Source organism: Salvelinus alpinus, chromosome 1 (assembly GCF_045679555.1).
Source record: "Salvelinus alpinus chromosome 1, SLU_Salpinus.1, whole genome shotgun sequence".
Taxonomy (NCBI): Eukaryota; Metazoa; Chordata; class Actinopteri; order Salmoniformes; family Salmonidae; genus Salvelinus; species Salvelinus alpinus.
The window spans coordinates 102343063-102367302 of NC_092086.1; the positions used below are offsets into that span (position 1 = coordinate 102343063).

At 44.2% G+C, this 24240-nt stretch overlaps 1 protein-coding gene across 4 annotated transcripts in view; it reads right to left on the reverse strand.

Annotated features, from left to right (window-relative positions):
- LOC139537060 (poly [ADP-ribose] polymerase tankyrase-1-like) overlaps nucleotides 1–24240 on the reverse strand; it is a 133164-nt gene that overhangs the window by 84817 nt on the left and 24107 nt on the right. For all 4 annotated transcript variants that reach the window (XM_071337936.1, XM_071337927.1, XM_071337917.1 and 1 more), the window contains exon 3: nucleotides 23389–23484. In XM_071337936.1, coding sequence (XP_071194037.1) covers nucleotides 23389–23484 — 96 coding nt within the window. The remainder of the gene's footprint in view (nucleotides 1–23388; nucleotides 23485–24240) is intronic.

The window sequence follows — 24240 nt, forward strand, 5'->3', positions numbered from 1 at the left end:
GTGCACCGTCTGGTTGACAAGAATTGATCCTCCGCTCTGCAGGCCCTGAGGAGACCAGCCTCTGAATACCAATCACGGAGGTAATTAATAGGAGTTAATGTTGCCTAAGATGGCCATTTCTCTGAAACTCGCTCTGTGAACTCTTATTAATGTTGCCCAGAACACTCATCAACAGAAATAAATGAGCTTTTAGGGAGGAGAAGGGGTATGAAAAGAACGGATCTTATCGGCCCTGGAAAATCCCAACTCTGATCATTTGATTTGAAAATGATTAAAGGGTAGGACTTTATCTGTTCTATACTGAATTGTTTCTTGAGAGAGAAACAGACAGAGACATAGAGAGAAACAGACAGACAGACACATAGAGAGAAACAGACAGCCAGACAGAGACATAGAGAGAAACAGACAGCCAGACAGACACATAGAGAGAAACAGACAGACAGACACATAGAGAGAAACAGACAGACAGACAGACAGAGACATAGAGAGAAACAGGCAGACAGACAGAGACATAGAGAGAAACAGGCAGACAGACAGAGACAGAGAGAAACAGACAGCCAGACAGAGACAGACAGAGAAACAGACAGAGAAACAGACAGAGAAACAGACAAACAGACAGAGACATAGAGAGAAACAGACAGACAGACAGAGACAGAGAGAAACAGACAGCCAGACAGAGACAGACAGAGAAACAGACAGAGAAACAGACAGAGAAACAGACAGACAGACAGTTTGGCATGAGGGTCTGCTATACAAATTGATAGAAAGAGGTGTTTGGGGAAAAACATCTGACATTATAAAATCCATGTACACAACTGTGCTGTTAAAATTGGCCAAAACACACATTTCTTTCCACAGGGCCGTGGGGTCAGACAGGGATGCAGCTTAAGCCCCACCCTTTTCAACATATATATCAACGAATTGGCGAGGGCAATAGAACAGTCTACAGCACCTGGCCTCACACACTAGAATCTGAAGTCAAATGTCTACTAATGATCTGGTGCTTCTGTCCCCAACCAGGGAGGGCCTACAGCAGCACCTAGATCTTCTGCACAGATTCTGTCAGACCTGGGCCCAGAGACATTTTGTCTGTCTGCAAAAACATCCTCTGTGTACAACATAAAACACCAAATAATGCATGCAGAGCAGAATTAGGCCGATACCTGCTAATTGTCCAATTCTAGAAGAGACGGTAAATTCTACAACCATATAAAAGGAAGCGGTTCCCAAACCATCCATAACAAAGCCATCACCTACAGAGATGAACGTGGAGAAGAGTCCCCTAAGCAAGCTGGTCCTGGGGCTCTGTTCACAAACACAGACCCCACAGAGCCCCAGGACAGAAACACAATTAGACCCAACCAAATCATGAGAAAACAAAAAGATAATTACTTGACACACTAGAAAGAATTACACAAAAAACAGAGGCAACTGGAATGCTATTTGGTCCTAAACAGAGAGTACCTGACCACTCTGACTGACCCAAACTTAAGGAAAGCTTTGCTATGCACAGACTCATAGCCTTGCTATTGAGAAAGCCCGCCGTAGGCAGACGTGGCTCTCAAGAGAAGACAGGCTATGTGCACACTGCCCACAAAATGAGGTGGAAACTGAGCTGCACTTCCTAACCTCCTGCCAAATGTATGACCATATCAGAGACGCATATTTCACTCACATTACACAGACCCACAAATCCAATTCTGATAAACTCCCATATCTACTGGGTGAAATACCACAGTGTGCCATCACAGCAGCAAGACTTGTGACGTGTTACCAAAAGAAAAGGGCAACCAGTGAATAACAAACACCATTGTAAATACAACCCATATTTATGTTTATTTATTTTCCCTTTTGTACTTTATTTGCACATCGTTACAACACTGTACATAGACCTATGACATTTGAAATGTCTTTATTCTTTTGGAACTTCTGTGAGTGTAATGTTTACTGTTCATTTTATATTGTTTATTATCTACTTCACTTTCTTGGCAATGTTAACATATGTTTCCCATGCCAATAAAGCCCCTTGAATTGAATTGAGAGTGAGTGAGTGAGTGAGTGAGTGAATGAGTGAGTGAGTGACTGAGTGAGTGAGTGAGTGCCAACGATGGCACAGCGACAAACAAATGACGGATGAACAGGCTTTATCCAAAATGACCTGGATTAGTTTCATGCAGGTGGCTATTGTTTATGGCTCATCTCATAAATGCAACATGTAAAGTGTTGGTCCCATGTTTCTTGAGCTGAAATAAAAGATCCCAGAAATGTTCCATATGCACAAAATGCTTATTTCTCTCATTGTGTGCACAAATGTGTTCTCCTTTGCCAAGATAATCCAGTCACCTGACCGGTCTGTCATATCAAGAAGCTGATTAAACAGCATGATCATTACACAGATGCACCTTGTGCTGGGGACAATAAAAGTCCACTCTAAAATGTAGTTTTATCACACAACACAATGCCACAGATGCCTCAAGTTGAGGGAGCGTGCAATTGGCATGCTGACTGCAGGAATGTCCACCAGAGCTGTTGCCAGATAACTCATGTTAATTTCTCTACCAACGTCGTTTTAGAGAATTTGGCAGTAAGTCCAACTGGCCTCAAAACCGCAGACCATGTGTATGGCATCGTGTGGGTGAGCGGTTTGCTGATATCAACATTGTGAACAGAGTGCCCAATGGTGGCTGTGGGGTTATGGTATGGGCAGGCATAAACTACAGACAACAAACACAATTGCATTTTATCGATGGCAATTTTATTTCACAGATATACCGTTACGAGAACCTGAGGCCTATAGTCAGACCATTCATCCGCCACCATCACCTCATGTTTCAGCATGATAATGCAGGGCCCCATGTCGCAAGGACCTGTACACAATTCTTGGAAGCTGAAAATGTCCCAGTTCTTCCATGGCCTGCATACTCACCAGACATGTCACCCATTGAGCATGTTTGGTATGCTCTGGATAGACATGTATGACGGCACCAATATCAAGAAACATCGCACAGCCATTGAAGAGAAGTGGGACAACATTCCACAGGCCATAATCAACAGCCTGATCAAGTCTATGCGAAGGAGATGTGTCACGCTGCATGAGGCACACCCCTACCTTTTTTTAAAGGTATCTGTGACCAACAGATGCATATCTGTATTCCCAGTCAAGTGAAATCCATAGATTAGGGCCTAATGAATTGATTTCAAATGACTGATTTCCTTTTATGAACTGTAACTTAAATTGTTGCATGCTGTGTTTATATTTTTGTTCAGTACAAGTGGATAGAAGCTTGATCTTGACTTCTTGGTTACAGCAAAGACATTCAATCCCCTCCTGGATCAAGATCCCTAAATAGTTTTGTGCGTTTTTTAAATGTTTTATGTTGAATAAAGCCCCTTGTGTGCACTTCCGGTAATAGCTTATACCCCGGTACAGTACAGAAACGGTATGAACATCTGGTTTTATTACACTCCTACAGCATACAGATACAGAGTGTAAAAATCTGTCAGACAGCAATATGAAGACCTTATTATAAATGAAAGTATTCTACAAAAATGTGCATATGAAAACTATAACTGCAAATTGATAGAAATGGTAAGATAAATTGGCATTCCACGTGAGAAAGTTTGCCGACTCCTCGTGTAGCCGATTACCAGCAACTTCAGGAGAGTACTGGCAGAATCTGGGAAAGCCAGTAGGAGCGGGAGGATGGTCAGCACAGGTTACTCATCTTGACTGAGGAAAAGGAAATGTGGAGACTGACAGTTATTCTAACATCAGAACTCAGTAAGAAGGACCGCACATCGTTGCATCCTTGACTTGCATGTTCTGTTCAAATGAATGACCATAATCAAACTGTGATTTGTGTCATTCTGAGCACTGTGGGTGGACGCCCTGATCAGGTTACACACCCAACGCATGTGGGACCGGTAAAATAAAATGTTGGCAGTCAAATGTCCGTCACCACGTTTCCCTAACAAACTCTGCCACCACACGTCCTTACTCAACCTCTATCCACACATCGTATACAAACAGTGGTGCAGGGATGGGTGAAACTTTGTGTCAAGGATTCTCCCGCTCAGAGTCAGTTTGAGAGGAAAGCCAGACAATAAACCTTCTCTGCAGTGTAATGATTCAGTAATAAACAGACAGACACCTTTCCTACAGCCCTGCCAGACCCAGCCTGGATCAGCCTTCCACAAAGCGACTTGAAATAACTTATTGGCCAGAAACTCTAAGCTCCTATTCTGTTCTTGCCCCAGATCAATGAGACTCCATGGCATGGCCACAGCTGGCCTGGGTAGATCTTTTTCTGGAGAGCCAGTGGAAACCCTATAGTCAGCCTGAACACAACCCCCACCACTGGGCAGGCTGGCTCCTGTTCTGGACAGGAAGAAAAGGACACCTGGCTTTCAGCGAAATAAACGGACAGGTGATTGAACAGCTTGCCGATATTTTTTTACAGTGACGTATTGAGGCATTGGGTGTCTGTCTGATGGGTTGAAGAACTATACAAGTATCATCGCTAGACTTGCTACTAATACAAGGAGCCTCTCTGCAAACTCTCCTCTCTGCTGAAGGCTGGGATGTCTGTCTACCCTCACTTGTCCTTACTGAGGACTGTGCTTCAGAATTCTACTGAAGGATAGGCTAGACCAGAGATTTCAATATTGTTGTTGCGGTATCATTTGTGAGTGTTATTTTCTATGAGAGCGAGAGCAAGAGGAGAGAGCAAGAGAGAGAGTAGTAGTAGGGGTGTAATACCTCTACCTGCTGGGTGGGGCGGTGAGGAGAGCTTGGGGGAGAGAGTGATTGGATGACGCAATGGTGGACCTGGTCAGTAGAGAGAGTGATTGGATGACGCGATGGTGGACCCGGTTGGTGGAGAGTGATTGGATGACGCAATAGTGGAACCGGTTGGTGGAGAGTGATTGGATGACGCAACGGTGGACCTAGAAGTCTGACTGAGCTAAAAGACAAGGCTGATTTCATGATGGAGCCAAGACTGACAAACCAACTGTGCAGCTCTCTGCCACGCCGAGAGCTCCTTCAAAGACAGGACATAGACATCAATGTCAAATAGCTTAGGTTTCTCCAGAGCCTTATATATGTGGATTTCAGAAGTATACATCTCAACACAACGGTGTATGTACTTGGAATGCACATTAGGCCTTAGGTATCTTACATCCAGAAAATAAAGAAAATGCCAATGTAAAAGAGCAGCAGCACTGCGCTATCAGAGACCAATCCCGCTGACAACAGAGTGAGACACACAACTTAACAGTCCCACATCTGTTTAGCTCACCATCAGACATGCCTGCCATTTCTCTGCATCTGGATTGCATTATACCTTAGTTAGTGCTATCCAGGGTCCTTGAAACATCCCTACCCCTAAACCCCACCCACTAAAGTCCAGCCACCCAAGTCATAGACTGTTCTCTCTGCTACTGGGCAAGCGGTACTGGAGCACCAAGTCTGGGACCAAAAGGTTCCTGAACAGCTTCTACCTCCAAGCTATAAGACTGCTGAACAGTTAATCACATGGTTACCCTGAGTATTTGCATTGTCCCCCTTTTTATTTGCACTGACTCTGTTGCAACCCTAATTTTCAATGAGCAGGCGGCCTTGTCTGATGTACTGCTTTGCTGTGATTCTAGAACAGATGGAAAGCTTGGTAGCTCACTTTGGATAAGAGACATCTTCCATTCGCCACTGAGCCTAGAAACTGAGGCTGGGCCTTGTAGAGGTACACCACCGTTCAAAAGTTTGGGGTCAGAAATGTTCTTGTTTTTGAAAGAAAAACACATTTTTTGTCCATTAAAATAACATCAAATTGATCAGAAATACAGTGTAGACATTGTTAATGTTGTAAATGACTATTGTAGCTGGAAACGGCTGATTTTTAATGGAATATCTACATAGGCTTACAGAGTGCACATTATCAGCAACCATCACTCCTGTGTTCCAAGGGCATGTTGTGTTAGCTAATCCAAGTTTATCATTTTGAAAGGCTAATTGATCATTAGAAAACCCTTTTGCAATTATGTTAGCACAGCTGCAAACTGTTGTTCTGATTAAGGAAGCAATAAAACTGGCCTTCTTTAGATTAGTTGAGTATCTGGCGCATCAGGATTTGTGGGTTCGATTACAGGCTCAAAATGGCCAGGAACAAAGAACTTTCTTCTGAAACTCAGTCTATTCTTGTTCTGAGAAATGAAGGCTATTCCATGCGCGAAATTTCCAAGAAGGCCAAATATCACCCACTGATACCAATAGCACCTGTATTATAATGTGTCATAGACTAGTATGAGCTGAGAGCTCAGTGGGGGGGGGCATGATAATTCATGTGAACTACTTCAGTAGTTCAGACATAGCAGCTAGGAGAAGAGACACCACCAGCGCGTAAGACGGAATTAATCACTGGCACACAACGGCTGGCGGACAATTTGCGTGTGATTAGAGAGAGAGTGCTAGCCAGCAGCTAGCGCTGAGGCGCTAACACTTTGACGTTATTAATCCTCTGTCTCTCCATGCCTCCAGTCAGAAGGTAGAATAGTCTGACAGCCACCTCTATCCTCTCAGCCTCAGAGAGAGAGCTGAGAGTGAACTGTGAACTGATACTGAACCATACTTCCTTCCTGTGGAGGGGTGGGATAGGGGGAGGAAAGAGGGATGGAGACAACTGAGGAAAACAGAAGTACTAGGATTCAGAGAGAATCTCAATAGAAGCACAATAACAGACATTTCTATTATTCATTTCTTGCAAAGTTATGCACATCTATGCAAATGTATGCGTGGCAACATAATCATCCTGGGCAACATATGGTAGGCACAAACTAGCTCTATACGTCCAACATCCACTTATAGACCCACAGTCATTTTAGAAGAGATCACACTAACCCTGTCGATTGTAAAATGGTTGCACTGCACTTTTCAGATCCAGGCAAAACACACTGCATTGAACTGCCTTTCATGATGTCATTATTGTTATGCTATTATACTATTGATAAATCCTACCTTATTTCTAATTTAATGAAATTACCACATTCACACATGTATTTTGGGTAAAAGGCATGCAAATGAACAATATCTATCCTAAATACTGCCAGCTTATTCAGACAAACAAAAACGAATAAAGCAAGCCATTTCACCCATCCTGATATTTAAGCTAAGAGGAAGTAATAACGGGTTTATCTTTTTGGAATAGTAATGGAGCTTGGAGCGATGGAATAATATGCCGGGAGAGCAGTCATTTACATAAAGTCTTACAGGGATTTGTATTCTCAAAATATACACTCTCCAAGATGTATAACTTTCTACACTAATATTAGGCCCATTTGTGAATTCCTCCTCACTGCTTCTTTCAGCACATAGTCTGAAAACTGGAGAAGACACTCCTGGGTTGGCGAGGTGCTGGCTGGCGTATAGCTTCCAGCTGGCACATAAGCTTCCAGCACATAGGACTGGAGTAAGCTATACAAGGACATTTAGAGATGCAACTTTTTAAGCAATTACGTATTAAGCGATGCATATGGCCATTAAAAAAATGACATGGAGGAAATTAGAGAGTGAAATCTCCTTTCTGCCAGATAAGGAGGTGGGGGACAGACAGACAGACAGACAGACAGACAGACAGACAGAGACAGACAGACAGACGAGGAGGAGAGAGCCCCACAGCCACAATGACACACTGCCTCAAGTCAGGATCATTAAACTGGCTTCTAATTGATGAGAAGCAGTCAAGGCATTCCAAGGACACATGGTAACGACCTGAAACGCTTCCTTCCACTCCGAGTCGGAGAGGAGGATCATTCATAACCGACAGAAAGAAGAGCTATGTGAAATACTCCCTGGCCTTGCGCTTAGCCGCTTACTGTACTACAGTCAAAGCAGAACCTTCAGAGTTCAGGACTGAAAACACACACAGCAATAGCATTTTCCTGTCTATCATAACCTCAAGCTTTAGCTGGCGATTACTTTACTCCCTGACAGGAATAATGATGCTTTCTTAGAGGAGAGATTTTTCTCAATTTATATCCTAAGCATCATTAGACTGCTGTGCAGTGCTCAACTTGGACTGAAATAGGTTCCAGTACACATTTTGATTTCCGGTACTGTTTATATTTAGGTGCAGGAGCTCCACAATACTCTTGAGCTAATATTCTATAAGAGAAACAGGAGCTCAAACAGTAACAAATGTGAGGTGCTAGTACTCAGCTCCAGTGAGCTCCAGCCCAAGTCAAGCACTGCTGCTGTGTTATATAGACATGGATCATGGAGCTAAAGTGTGAATGAGTGGGCCTAGGCTAATCAAAAATGATTTCTTACATGGACAATCTGAGTACGATAGCCAACTGTATTTAACTATTATTTAAAGGTATGTTATTGAGGCATCCATCATTTGCCTTTCCACCAGGAGAGAGAACAGACAGATACACGCACATTGCACACACTCTCAGGGATGAAAAGAGTTGACTTTCTGGATCTCCTATACACGCTTGTTCGTTGAGATTTCCCAGCGACCTTGAAGTTTCATTTTCCAGTAACAGTGAAGTCATGTTTGTGGTAGAAGCTCCGGGCTGGCTCGCGTCAATGACGTCCCCTGACCATGTAAAAACCTTTCACCATCACTTTCACAGGCCGTCATAGCAACCACAATGCATCATAGTAACTAAAACTCTTGGAACATGTCCGATTAAAAGTTCCAGGACTTACGGCCTCCTGAGTGGCGTAGCGGTCTAAGGCACCGCATCGCAATGTTGTGGCGTCACTACAGCCTGAGATCAAACCCAAGTACTCACAACCGGCCGCAACCGGGAGACCCATAGGGCGGTGCACAATTGGCCCAGAGTCGTCCAGGTTAAGGGAGGGTTTGGCCGGGGGGGGGGGGGGATTTACATGGCTCATTGCAACCCCTTGTGGCGGGCCGGGCGCCTGCAGGCTGACTTCGGTCATCAGTTGAACAGTGTTTCCTCCGACACATTGGTGCAGTTGGCTTCCGGGTTAAGCGGGCGGGTGTTAAGAAGCGCGGCTTGGCTGGTCATGTTTCAGAGGGCCCATGACTCTACATTCGCCTCTCCCATGCCCGTTGTGGAGTTGTAGCGATGAGAAAAGATTGTAATCACGAAATTGGGGAGAAAAAGGGAGTTGGACTGAGGGCTTGTAGGCCTGTTGTAAGGCAGGTCTTCACCAGACATCACCAGATATCATATGGGCACAAACCCACCGTCGATGGATCAGACAGGACTGGCAAAAAGTGCTCTTCACTGACGAGTCACGGTTTTGTCTCACCAGGGGTGATGGTGACACATTATTCAATTTCTGTTAGTCACATGTCTGTGGAACTTGTTCAGTTTATGTCTCAGTTGTTGAATCTTGTTATGTTCATACAAATATTTACACATGTTAATTTTGCTGAAAATAAACACAGTTGACAGTGAGATGTGTCGTGGTAATTTTCTGTATTACTCAATAATAAGAGCCAACCACACACAAGTCAGAGTTATATTATAAAGTCCATCTTTAATAATATATATGCTTCACCATAGCCCTTTTTGACTCTCAGATGAATTCAGTGTCTATAAATGAATTCTCTGAGAGTGCTTACAAAACAATTCTTAGTTTCTTTTATAGCCAAGATACACCCCTCTCAACTTACAAAGAACCTTTAACTTGAAAGAGGAGTATCCCATAGCTAGATAGCATTAGCTATAAATGATCGTTCAGTTTGGTCTCCTAAAACGAGGTTTCAATCTCATACTTGGTACCACAACATTACCTCATCCAATGGCATATATCAATTATCAATTCTAGATACTCCCATCTAAAATACACCCCCTCCTGGATAAGCTCAGAAAAGACAGTGAGCCTCTTAGGTCATATACTAGGTCAAGATAAGGGCAACCTCAGAGTGGACATACAATGGTTCCAAACACTGCCATACTCCTTCCCCCTATGAGAAAAGTAGGGAGTGACTGGCGTACAGACATTGTATGAGATAACTAACTGGTTCCCCATTAATAACGCCATCCCTTCACATGGTTTAGGAATAGTTAGACACATTCCCATAAGAAGACAATGTTCAATTCTGTCCTCCTCCCCTTCTGATATTCTACATAGCACCACATGGTTTAACAGATACATTGACATATGAAGACAAGCCTGACCTCTCCCCTCTCTGGGCCCCAAGTGACTAAGCCCTAGCTCAGAAAGTGATAACTTCAAATGACAACCCTATAGTCCCAAGGGAACCATTCTAATGACAAGTATCTCACAAGCATATGATGAAAATAAAACATCTTATCAATAATACCCAACTCATTCTGATTCATCCACGACAGAGGACAAAAAGGCTTCTCAACAGTCTTTACCCCCAAGCCATAAGACTCCTGAACCGGTAATCAAATGACTACCCGGACTATTTGCATTGTGCGCCCCCCCCCAACCCCTCTTTTACGCTGCTGCTACTCTCTGTTTATCATATATGCATAGTCACTTTAACTATATCTACATGTACATACTACCTCAAACAGCCTGACTAACCGGTGTCTGTATGTAGCCTCGCTACTTTTATAGCCTCGCTACTGTATATAGCCTCGCTACTGCTATTTTTCACTGTATTTTTACTGTTTCTTTTATTTCTTTAGTTACCTATTGTTCACCTAATACCTTTTTTGCACTATTGGTTAGAGCCTGTAACTAAGCATTTCACTGTAAGGTCTACACCTGTTGTATTCGGTGCACGTGACAAATACACTTTGATTTGATTTGAGGACATTTCTTTTTTTGCTAAGGTGATATAAATAATATAAAGGTTTATTTATGACTTAACACTGATCTATTGGCTCTGTATCATCTCAAGAGCATCAGGTCTCTATTTACTTCACTGTCCCGTTTAACCTCTCTCCCCTCCCTTTCTCCCTCTGTCCTCCTCCCTGTGATTCTAAGCTCTGCAGAAAGGTGTGGAGAAGAGGGGTCAGGGGGCTGAGAGGTGGGAGAACAGATGCTTCATCAGTAGCAGGTACTGGCTGCAGTAGAGGGAGCACCCACACTGCATCTTCCTCCGATTCTGGCGCTCCTATCCCATCTAGATCTAAATCCACCTCACACAAGGGGGTAGAGCTAGACGAGCTAGTCAAGCTAGTGAAAGAGAAAAGGGGATACCTAGTCAGTTGCACAATTGAATGCATTCAACCCAACCCCTCAATCAGAGAGGTGCGGGGGGCTGCCTTAATCCACGTCCACTTCACTAGCGGGAGCAGTTGTTGTTGGGGATTAACTGCCTTGCTAAGATGCAGAACGGCAGATTTTTCCACTTTGCCGAGTCGGGGATTCAAACCAACGACCTTTCGGTTACCAATGCTCTTAACCGATAGGCTACTTGCTACCGAAGAGGCTACCAAGGTTAAACTCTGACTTCAGTCCAAAGTCCATACAGCCAAAAAGGCATCAAAATATGCACCCGACCCGATATAAAATGGGTGCAGTGTTGACTTCTTTCAGCATGTACAATCTGCATACATTCTCATCTACATGTAATGGTGTTGTGTTGGGAGAGGTTGCTACAGCTCTGGGCCATGACTCCATGTGACATGAAGATCTTCCATCATCCTCCCCCCTCCCTGGGCCAGAAACAACCCCCTACTCATCAAATTGGGGCCCATCTCCCACCTCTCCCCGGGCAAGAACAATTCGCTATTCACCATACTGGCGCCATCTGCCCCCCCTCCCCAGGGCAGAACAATCCTCTACTCATCATTTTGAGGCCACCTTCCCCCCTCGCCTCCCCAGAACAACCCCCTCCTCGTCATATTGGGGCCTCCTTCACCCCCTCCCCGAGCCAGAACAACCCCCTACTCTTCATATTGGGGCCACCTTCACCCCCTCCCCGGGCCAGAACAACCCCCTACTCTTCATATTGGGGCCACCTTCACCCCCTCCCCGGGCCAGAACAACCCCCTACTCTTCATATTGGGGCCACCCCCCCCCCCCCCGGGCCAGAACAACCCCCTACTCTTCATATTGGGGCCACCTTCACCCCCTCCCCGGGCCAGAACAACCCCCTACTCGTCATATTGGGGCCACCTTCACCCCCTCCCCGGGCCAGAACAACCCCCCCCCTCGTCATATTGGGGCCACCTTCACCCCCTCCCCGGGCCAGAACAACCCCCTACTCGTCATATTGGGGCCACCTTCACCCCCTCCCCGGGCCAGAACAACCCCCTACTCTTCATATTGGGGCCACCTTCACCCCCTCCCCGGGCCAGAACAACCCCCTACTCGTCATATTGGGGCCACCTTCACCCCCTCCCCGGTCCAGAACAACCCCCTACTCGTCATATTGGGGCCACCTTCACCCCTTCCCCGGGCCAGAACAACCCCCCCCCTCGTCATATTGGGGCCACCTTCACCCCCTCCCCGGGCCAGAACAACCCCCTACTCGTCATATTGGGGCCACCTTCACCCCCTCCCCGGGCCAGAACAACCCCCTACTCGTCATATTGGGGCCACCTTCACCCCCTCCCCGGGCCAGAACAACCCCCTACTCGTCATATTGGGGCCACCTTCACCCCCTCCCCGGGCCAGAACAACCCCCTACTCGTCATATTGGGGCCACCTTCACCCCCTCCCCGGGCCAGAACAACCCCCTACTCGTCTCCAAAGAGCACCCTGAATCATCCGTAATCGGAACATGCCATGTTTTTTTACATCATAAGCTGAGATGAAAACATAATCCTTTTCATACCCAGAGAGTAAAGGGAATTAATTTCAAGACATCTGGAAAAAGTTAATAATTCAACAGTGATTAGGCCTAATCTGTGCATGCAGGATATGGAACACCACATGTATCAAGCTGTGTTATAAGGCGATTTATTTAATATAAGGCGATTTATTTAATGCAAGCTTTGAGGATCCAACAAAAGACTAACCCCAGGTGTCATCTGTAACACTAAATAACTTCTAGCAGGGGTTTTGAAATACATTTGTGCCAGTTAGTTACGGATTTCATGTAGGAATATGTTCTCCACTCAGGAACCGTGGCAACACTTCAAGCCCTGCCTTACCGGCGTAGATTTCATTCTGTCATCGCTATGGGATGTTCCCTGTCACTGGGGTAATTTATAGGTCAATATAATATTTAATCAGTGTACTCGCTGTTCGCACTGAGGCAGAAGCACCAAATAACAGCTCTAAATCCAGCCCAAATGCATCCTGGGAATTGGAGTAGCCTACACTAAGACAGAGGCTAACAGTAACATACCGTGCCACAGTGATTAGAAGTACGCTGTGGACTGCATCTCATCTGGTGCCCTCTAGAAAACAACATGTCAATGTTAAACAGGTTAGAATGGAGTAGAGTGTGTAATGTACATGTGGATATGAGGAGTCCGTATACCCACCTTAAAGTAAACAAATGTCAGGCAGTCAGAGTTCCTACACTGCATCAATAGTCAATCATAAGTAAATAGCAGTACATTGGCTGTTATTGCTGTGAATACGCAGTATGTAGCTTTTTTCATATAAAATCGCAGATATAGATTACTGGTAGACCCTACCAGCAAATGCATGATTACATTGTACTCTTGTCAATGGGTTAGTTTGGAACAAAACATTTTTTTTAAAGTCTATAAAAACAAGAGTATTCTTATGGTGTGATGGTTATGGATGTGCTGCCTTCTGTCTTTTCACAACCCAAGGCTGGGGTTTCTTCCTCATGACATCAACCTGTATGGTGTTACACTGTTAATGCTGTATAACCCCACACCTACAGAATGTATAACACAAAGCTCATTGAGCCTCTGCTTGGACCTCTGTTTAACACTCTAACCTTGCTTATGTAATACATTCAGCACAATACAACTTCCACTTTTAGGTAGGACAACTGAGAAAGCACAACATTAAAACAGCTGTAAATGGAGGAAAGTCTACTAGGAGCCCTGTGAATATTGTTCAGTGAACGATTAGACAATCTACTGCATTCAAGTGTACTTTTAGTGCAACGTGTCCTTGAATTCTAGATGATTCTAAATGTATTCCAATTTCTAAGCTAAGTGCTGAATGAAAAAGACATGAAATCCACATGCAGTGCGTGGCCTCTGTTCTATTCTCCCTCTGTTTCATTGAAGTGTCAATGAAAGACAGTTTTTGATGGTCAGCATAAAAGACCATCCATATCGATCCAATCAGGCAAAAAATATGCAGAGAAGAAGAGATGAGGGCTCTTCAAAATGGTGTCTGTCTCGTCTCCACTCGTGTCATCAGGACTGAGATCTATACTACAGGGAGATGATCGTGCCAGGCGAAGAGATAGCACCATTATAGTGCTGGAAATTGCGATTCTCACAATTTGTATGTATTGTAGGGCTGTCACCGACAAAAAAAATATTGGTCGACCAAGAGTCCTGTTATTTCGACCAATCGATTGGCCAAAAATGTTTCATGTGGATTTTTCCATATATTTACACATCCTATGTGTTTTAATCAAATCAACTATATTCACTGAGCTTGTCTGATGCTTTAAGCACACGGTTTGATTAAATAATTACAAACACAAATGACTAGAGTGAGTCCGACCAGTAATTGATTTGATAGTGCCAGATGAGGCTCAGTATTAAAAACAATGACAGCGAGTGACTGTGTGACTAGCACCCGTTGTCTCTCTCTCCTCCCTGCTGCAGCGACCACCACAGAACATCAACAGTGTTTATCGCTCTGTCCGTGTTGCTGAAGCTGAAACATAATTACAGCCATTTTTGACTGAAAAGATTTGTTACTGAAGTCCCTCATTTGTTTAGGAAAAACATTCCCTATTCCCTCGACCCTTGCTCTCTTTACGTGACATACGTATGCATCGCATGCACATGACCAAAGACCTAATCATACAGCACTAGTATTACTAGAGAACGTTGGTTATGTAATTATTACTCCAGAATGTCAGTTATTCCAGAAGACGATTCGGACGGAATTAATTTTTTCCCAAACTGTCCCCTGTAATTCTCCATTTTTCCCCCCCAATAAATTGACAGTTATGACACAAGCCTGGAGGTTTATATTTTAGGTGTGAAGATACAGTATTTCAACATGTCCGGGTGATAGGGCCACACTGATAACTCCAGCTTGGCTCTTAAGATTCTAAACCATATTTCCTACAGTGTCACCATAATATTTGAATTGAGGAAGTGTGATCATAATCATTAGGATATTTTAGCGATCCGCAGTACGTCCCAAATGCCCCCCAGCCTTCAGATGTGAGCTAAACAGTGCAATTGCACTTGAGATGCGTTTTAAGGCTACGGATGAAAAAGTTAACTTATCATTCCAAAACGTTTAGATCCATTGTATGCTGCTGCTTTGCGATCTATTAACAGCAATCCACAAATGAACTTTTAACAAGGCACAGCTGTTAATTGAAATGCATTACAATGAAGCTGGTTGAGAGAATGCCAAGAGTGTGCAAAGCTGTCATCAAGGAAAAGGGTGGCTACATTTAAGAATCTCAAATATATTTTGATTTGTTTAACACTTTTTTGGTTACTACATTACATTTACATTTACATTTACATTTAAGTCATTTAGCAGACGCTCTTATCCAGAGCGACTTACAACATGACTCCATATGTGTTATTGCATAGTTTTGATGTCTTCACTATTATTCCACAATGTAGAAAATAGTAAAAACAAAGAAAAACCCTGGAATGAGTAGGTGTGTCCACATTTTTGACTGGTACTATAGGTCATTCATATCAGAATCAGTTATTGTTTTCTTGCGCTAACTGCAAGAAACACCTCTCAAACTCAGACATTTCTCTCAAAACGTAGGGAAGTCGATTGGCACGGGACTAGTATTATCAGAGGACATTGGAGTTCGCCAAAAAATTGGTTATTCTGGACGGAATTGTTACTCTCCTGCCATGTAAAAATTACTGACATGGCAGATTCAGACAGGACAAAAATTACAGATGTGGTGTTTTGTGCTCGTGCACATAATTAAAATGCCAGTCCTCCCCTAGTAAAACGAATCCAGTCTGAATAGGGCCTGACCTATAGCCAGGAAAGGTCTTTGCCATTGTGCCGCCATAGGCGAGAACAAAAAATGCTGGCTCCGCAAAACTAGAATAGTCCCAGTAAGCAAAGTGATGTTGAAAAGACCTCAATAATATGTATTTTTCAGACGTTGAAGTTTGGTTCAATTTATGTTTAAAATATGTATTTTCCAGGAACCTGAAAAGGCATCTTTTCCCGATGTTGAAAAATAAATGTTTCCGGGCGTTGAAATCAGGTTAATTTCTGGTTCTGAATGAAAGTTGAAAATAAGTCATTTATGGATGTCTATGTTTGGACCAAATCAAGGCTGTTCCAGACTGGACAAAATCTGAACCAAACATAAACATCTATGATTGGTTCAGATTTTGTCCGGACCAAAAACTAATGTCCGTGGTTGTGGAAATCAAGGCTGGTTCGAAACTGCACAAAAAAAAAACACATTGGCATCAGTCCGTGCTTACAGAGGTGTAGCCTACAGTGTTGCTACTAATGTTAATGGCATTACTTATTACTATTATTATTATAATAATAACAATAAGGAGATCAAGAAAAAGGAGCGTTATTAATATAATAACATATTTCTGACAATTTGGAACAGTGTAAATACTAAACAAATTCTAAGTAATACCAGAGAGGCTGTTCTAATGAAAAAAAAGTGAAAAGCCTTTATCACAGCAAAGCAAAGATTAAAAACAGCAGAATTTGTGAAATTGTTTACTTGACATGTCGTTGTGTGAGGCTTGATGCTCTATTAAACAAACACCCAAACAGGCAACAGAAGCAGGAACTGTCTTATTTCTGTGGACATATTGGTGATATAAAAAGCCAGGCACATTTAACAGGTAGCCTATTGATTATAGACCTAACTAATTTCCGGTTTCCGCTCCCCTCACTTTTCTTAGACATTAAGGTAAGGGCTGTTCTCATCTCCTCCTTCTGCTACTGTCTCCACGGCATTGTTCTCAACACCAATGAGCTGGATAACTTCACTATTATGCACATCAGTGGAGGATCCTTAGAGGCAGAAGGGGAAGACCATCCTCAGTGAATTTCCTTTTTCTTTTGTAAAACATATTTTTTTAAGTTGTCCTTTTTAGATAAAACTATACTACATCTAACAACGTCACCAAATTCATTAAAACACACTATTTTGCAAAGGTGGTCTACAGTAGCCTATACAACACTCTGTAGGGTTGCACCATATTACCTCCACTAACCTGTGCGCCAGCACATTGACTCTGTACCGGTCCCCCCTGTATACAGCCTCCACATTGACTCTGTACCGGTCCCCACTGCATACAGCCTCCACATTGACTCTGTACCGGTCCCCACTGTATACAGCCTCCACATTGACTCTGTACCGGTCCCCCCTGTATACAGCCTCCACATTGACTCTGTACCGGTCCCCACTGCATACAGCCTCCACATTGACTCTGTACCGGTCCCCACTGTATACAGCCTCCACATTGACTCTGTACCGGTCCCCCCTGTATACAGCCTCCACATTGACTCTGTACCGGTCCCCCCTGTATACAGCCTCCACATTGACTCTGTACCGGTCCCCCCTGTATACAGCCTCCACATTGACTCTGTACCGGTCCCCCCTGTATACAGCCTCCACATTGACTCTGTACCGGTCCCCCCTGTATACAGCCTCCACATTGACTCTGTACCGGTCCCCACTGCATACAGCCTCCACATTGACTCTGTACCGGTCCCCCCTGTATACAGCCTCCACATTGACTCTGTACCGGTCCCCCCTGTATACAGCCTCCACATTGACTCTGTACCGGTCCCCCCTGTATACAGCCTCCACATTGACTCTGTACCGGTCCCCCCTGTATACAGCCTCCACATTGACTCTGTACCGGTCCCCACTGCATACAGCCTCCACATTGACTCTGTACCGGTCCCCACTGCATACAGCCTCCACATTGACTCTGTACCGGTCCCCACTGCATACAGCATCCACATTGACTCTGTACCGGTCCCCCCTGTATACAGCCTCCACATTGACTCTGTACCGGTCCCCACTGCATACAGCCTCCACATTGACTCTGTACCGGTCCCCACTGCATACAGCCTCCACATTGACTCTGTACCGGTCCCCACTGCATACAGCATCCACATTGACTCTGTACCGGTCCCCCCTGTATACAGCCTCCACATTGACTCTGTACCGGTCCCCCCTGTATACAGCCTCCACATTGACTCTGTACCGGTCCCCCCTGTATACAGCCTCCACATTGACTCTGTACCGGTCCCCCCTGTATATAGCCTCCACATTGACTCTGTACCGGTCCCCACTGTATATAGTCTGCACGTGGATGCCTGTCTGTCTCTGTCTGACACACGCGCGCAGACAGGCACGCACGTGCAGACAAGCACACACATCAGACAGACAGGCGCCTGCCTGCCTGCAGCTTTGCTCTGGGAGAGTGTAGGGCCCTGAGCAGCAACAGCAGGGTCGGTCAGAGTGCAGGTGCAAAGTGCAGAGAGAGATAAGAAAAATCGATATGTAACAAGGCCAGAGTTTGTTGTGCATTTCCTGTCTGGATGACATCAGTTCACTGACAGCATCTCAAAAGGAAAATTCCTAGCAGGTGGTATAATTAAGATGGTGTATTGGCATTAGGGCTGACCCGATTTAGTCGATTGGTCGATTATTTGATCGATAGGCTGTTGGTCGCCCGAGATTTCTTCAGTCGAGCAGTAGCAAAAACATATATATAATAGTGTACAAGACACATGTCTGATTCGCACCTGAGTGGACTAATCCATTGTGGAGGCGGGTTGGGATGGTACAGTCCATCAGACTAAGACATGTGCTACTGAAATGTTATATATGTTTATATACATAAGAACAATTGTGCAAGACTAATAAAATGAATATAATTTCATAACAAAATGGCGTTGGATAGTAGTCGCTGTCCACGGTTCTGAAACACATCAGTGCAGTGCTCTGTTGAATTGGCGCCTTTTCCTAGACCATGTAGCTATATGCATAATAGCAAAGTTAACAAGCGTTGAGAACAATGCGGCGGGGCAGCTGCAGAATGAGGAGATGAGAAAACAGCCCTTGCCTTGTCTAAGAAAAGTGAGGAGAGGAAACCAACTTAATGAGGTCTATAATCAATAGGCTAACTTAAATGTGCCTGGCTATATACATCCTCCATATACTGTACCAGTCAAAAGCTTGGACACACCTACTCATTCAAGGGTTTTTCTTCATTGTAGAATAATAGTGAAGACATAAAAACTATAAAATAACATATGGAATCATGTAGTTTCCCAAAAAACAAATGAAAATACATTTTATATTTGAGATTTTTTAAAGTAGCCACCCTTTGCCTTGATGACAGCTTTGCTAATGCCAAGAGTATGCAAAGCTGTCATCAAGGCAAAGTTTGGCTACTTTGAAGAATCTCAAATATAAAACATATTTTGAATTGTTTAACACTTTCTTGGTTACTACATGATTCAATGTGTTATTTCATAGTTTTGATGTCTTCACTATTATTCTACAATGTAGAAAATAGTAAAATAAAGAAAAACCCTTCAGTAGGTGTGTCCAAACTTTTGACTGTTACTGTACCTGTATTGATCCAAGCACCGGTGTGGATTTGTACTGTACCTTCTCTAACGGTATTTAAAGTTTGATTTGTTACCTTAAATAATTCAGTAATGACACAGAAATAAATGATGGAAATCATCCGTTTCTAACGGCAGTAGGAAACTGCTAAAAGCTGAGAACTGCTAGCTAACTTGCTAGCACAACAAGTCAACAACTTCGGGAGTGCGAGCTTGCCAAATAGAGACCCTCAGAAATCGTCAGTCTGGCCTCTAAAGGTGAATGTAAGAACTGCATGTGAACCCGGAAATACAGTCGAGGAGAATAATTATTCTGATAAAGGACAACTTTTGGGGGATGAAATAGAGGCATAGTAAAACAAAAAAGGAACCTGACAGTATGTAAATGAAAACAAATTAGCGTATTAAACGAAGAAAAATTGCAAAAAAGCAAAAAGTAACCATTGGTGGAGTACCAGAGTTGGTAGAACGTCCTCTGTTGTAACCTCAAACAGGACTACTTCACTGTCAGTTTTGTCCTCCTTTTATTTTTGGTTGAAGTTTGGTTGAACAGTATAAAGTAATTTTTTTTAAAGGAGAAAGACCATTAAAACCACTTGCAATACAAGTCCTACCGTCCTAGGGTCATGCACTACCATGCACTTTAAGTGACTTTGGGTCATTGATAATAATAATAAATGGGATTTAACGTAAACTCACCCCATTCCGTACAAATGTGCGCAACCGCCACATTCAAACGAGGCTGCAATGAAAACGAATGGGACTGTAGTGACTGTGTGGGCATCAAAATCTGGGGTGTGAACTACGTTTCGATTCAGCGTTGATTGACATGGTATTGGAGAAAAGATGAAAAAACGGACCCCTCTGACGCTGTACGTTACATCGTGACGTGTCACTACGTAACGTACAGCGCACATTGGCATCTCATTTTGTGCCATACAGCCTGTTTCCACCAGGGGTAGCCCTTCTCTCGCAGATTAAAATCATGCTTAACCATATACACTTGTAAGAAAACTTCATTATTCATGATTTTTGTCTAAATTAATATAAATTATTGCTAATATTAAAATAATATTTCATGACTAGGGTGCCAAATGCAATGTGATTATCAATAACACAAACAATGAATCATTTAATAATGAATTGCTTCAAATTCGACACAAACCTTCAAACAGGTATGTGATGAGACATTACATAAACTCTTTACGTTTTATTTACATTTTAAAGTTGATTATTTGGACAAATCGGGTGAAAAAGCCTGTTTCCTCACACAACATATTTCCCCCTTTCACGATCACTTCGTAGCCTTCGCTCCCCACCCGCCATTTTTAAAAAGGCCCGGCGAAGCTCCATGCAGAAACAGGCGGTCTCCTCTTTGATTTTGTTGGAAAGGGAAGAAATTGTGCTTTACAGTGGTATTCATATTACAGTTTACTTGGAAGTATTACGTTTTTTTGGCGCTAAAATAAGGTCAATTGAACGGACCAAGGCGATGTACAAAAGTGAGTGAGTTTACGTTAGTACTACTAAGCACATTTTCTCTTAACTTTTATTATTCAAATACCGTCATACCGTCAAAAATAAGACAAATACGATGGTATTTTGGCCATATCGCCCAGCCCCAACACACAAACACACACACACGGTTTAATAAGCCGACTTCACACATTAATCAATAAGCTGAAGTTGCTGTCACTGTCATATTCACCAACAAATGGCAAACAGAAAACAAACAGTGGGTTGCTCTTCTTGCATGCTACACTCCAGATTACTAAACGGTTTCAGAGTCTAATAGTCTTTGCTACTCTCGCTATACTGTGTGATGTCATGGTCTTGAATACTGTTATCAAATCAATTCACATCTGCCTCACATACCAAAATGCCCAGCAGATATCATCCTCTACCTGATTGTTGTTTACAAGGTGGGTGGAAAGCTTCCTAGGACCATTCTCTGTTCTGTATTTCTCTCCTTCATTTATTTACCAGCCAGGGAATATGATGTAACCCCATGTAAACAGAAAGAGCATGAAAGAACAAAAACAGAATGGAACAGCCTAATTATGGATGAGTCTGACTGTTGCTGAACGCTGAGAGAATAAGAGAGCGTGAGAGACAGCGAGGGAGAGAGCAAGAGAGTGCGCACAAGAGGGCCCGCGAGAGAGCGCGAGCAAGAGAGAGAAAGAGCGAGCAAGAGAGAGAAAGAGCGCGAGCAAGAGAGAGAAAGAGCGCGAGCAAGAGAGAGAAAGAGCGCGAGCAAGAGAGAGAGAGAGCGCGAGCAAGAGAGAGAGAGCGCGAGCAAGAGAGAGAAAGAGCGCGAGCAAGAGAGAGAAAGAGCGCGAGCAAGAGAGAGAAAGAGCGCGAGCAAGAGAGAGAAAGAGCGCGAGCAAGAGAGAGAAAGAGCGCGAGCAAGAGAGAGACACTGAGCGAGCAAGAGAGAGACACTGAGCGAGCAAGAGAGAGACACTGAGCGAGCAAGAGAGAGACACTGAGCGAGCAAGAGAGAGACACTGAGCGAGCAAGAGAGAGAGAGCGAGAGAGCAGAGAGAGCAGAGAGAGAGCAGAGAGAGAGCAGAGAGAGAGCAGAGAGAGCAGAGAGAGAGCAGAGAGAGAGCGAGCGAGAGAGAGAGAGAGAGAGAGAGAGCGCGAGAGAGAGAGCGCGAGAGAGAGAGCGCGAGAGAGAGAGCGCGAGAGAGAGAGCGCGAGAGAGAGAGCGCGAGAGAGAGAGCGCGAGAGAGAGAGCGCGAGAGAGAGAGCGCGAGAGAGAGAGCGCGCGAGAGAGAGAGCGCGAGAGAGAGCGCGAGAGAGAGCGCGAGAGAGAGCGCGAGAGAGAGCGCGAGAGAGAGCGTGAGAGAGAGCGCGAGAGAGAGCGCGAGAGAGAGCGCGAGAGAGAGCGCGAGAGAGAGAGCGCGAGAGAGAGCGCGAGAGAGAGCGCGAGAGAGAGCGCGAGAGAGAGAGCGAGAGCGAGAGCGAGCGAGAGAGAGAGAGAGAGAGAGAGCAAGAGAGAGAGCAAGAGAGAGAGCAAGAGAGAGAGCAAGAGAGAGAGCAAGAGAGAGAGAGAGCCACCGCATCACACAACCAACTCATACACAATCAACAGATAACTCCATGAAACATTTAAAGATGGATGAGGCAGAGAAATAAAAGGGTGAAGACACAGCTGATCTCTGGGAGAGTAGAGAGGTAGACGTAGAGGTACGTAGGAAGAGAGAGCAAGAGAGGTAGAGAGTGCTAGAGGTAGATAGAAATACCAGTGTTCCATCACAGCAGCAAGATTTGTTGACCTGTTGCCACAAGAAAAGGGCAACCAGTGAAGAACAAACACCATTGTCAATACAACCCATATTTATGTTTATTTATTTTCCCTTTTATACTTTAACCATTTGCACATCGTTACAACACTGTATATATACATAATATGACATTTGAAATGTCTTTATTCTTTTGGGACTTCTGTGAGTGTAATGTTTACTGTTCATTTTTATTGTTTATTTAACTTTTGTGTATTATCTACTTCACTTGCTTTGGCAATGTAAACTTATGTTTCCCATGCCAATAAAACCCCTTGATATTGAATTGAGAGCATGAGGTAGAGAAAACGCTAGGTATGTAGGTAGAAAGCTATGTAGGTGAGAGTGGTAGTGGTAGGGAGAGGGCGAGAGAGGAATTGAGAAAGATTACAGTGGAGGTGGCGAGAGGGAAAAAGAGGGCAATAGAGGTAAACAGAGAGATAGAGGTAAAGGAAGCAGCTTATCACTTACCGGTGAGTACAGCCTTGGCGGATGGGTCGGCCAGGTCCAGGGCACTCTTGCCGTCAGTGTTGCGTATGTTGGGGTCAGCTCCGTGCTGGAGCAGCACTGTGCAGGGGAAACACAGACAGTAGCTGAGCTCAGGCAGGGACAGACACAGACCACGGCTGCTGCTAACACCAGGACTAGCGCTACTGCCACTGCTGCCCGCTAGCACTCTCTGGCCCCGCGGCATGCTGCAGACATAAACATACATGGCACACCAGCAGTGTGTCTTGAGAACGGAGGACCAGAGCGGCAGCAGGCAGCAAGAGCAGAAAAAAAACAACAGCCCAAACGGAACGCTGCGGAGGGGAAAAAGACAGATTATAAAAACAGGCAGGACGATACGGCACGACCATGTGACTCCAGCACAGGTATGAGAGCAGAATATCAAAGCCTGCCTGCCTTTCTCTCTCTCCATCTATCCCGAGGAGGGAGGGTGAGAGAAAATAAAAAGAGAAGTGGAGAAAAGGGCCATGCTTCCCAGGGTGCAGTGTTTTAATCTCCCCAGCTGAGTGATTGTCTGAGGGGAACAAACAGCAGAGCACAGCTATCGGTCGAAAGGAAACCAAACGCTCAGCTCTATCTATCAAATACAACAGGTGTAGACATTACTGTGAAAAGCTTACGTACAAGCCCTTAACCAACAACGCAGTTGAAGAAATAGAGTTAAGAAAAAAAAAAGGAAAAAAAACTTAAGGGATGGATCAGCTTAATATTGCTGAAAGATTGTTGCTTTCATCAATGTAATTGCATCATTTCCAATCCCCCATATCTTTTTGGGGTAAAAATATATATCCATATACGTACACACACATACGC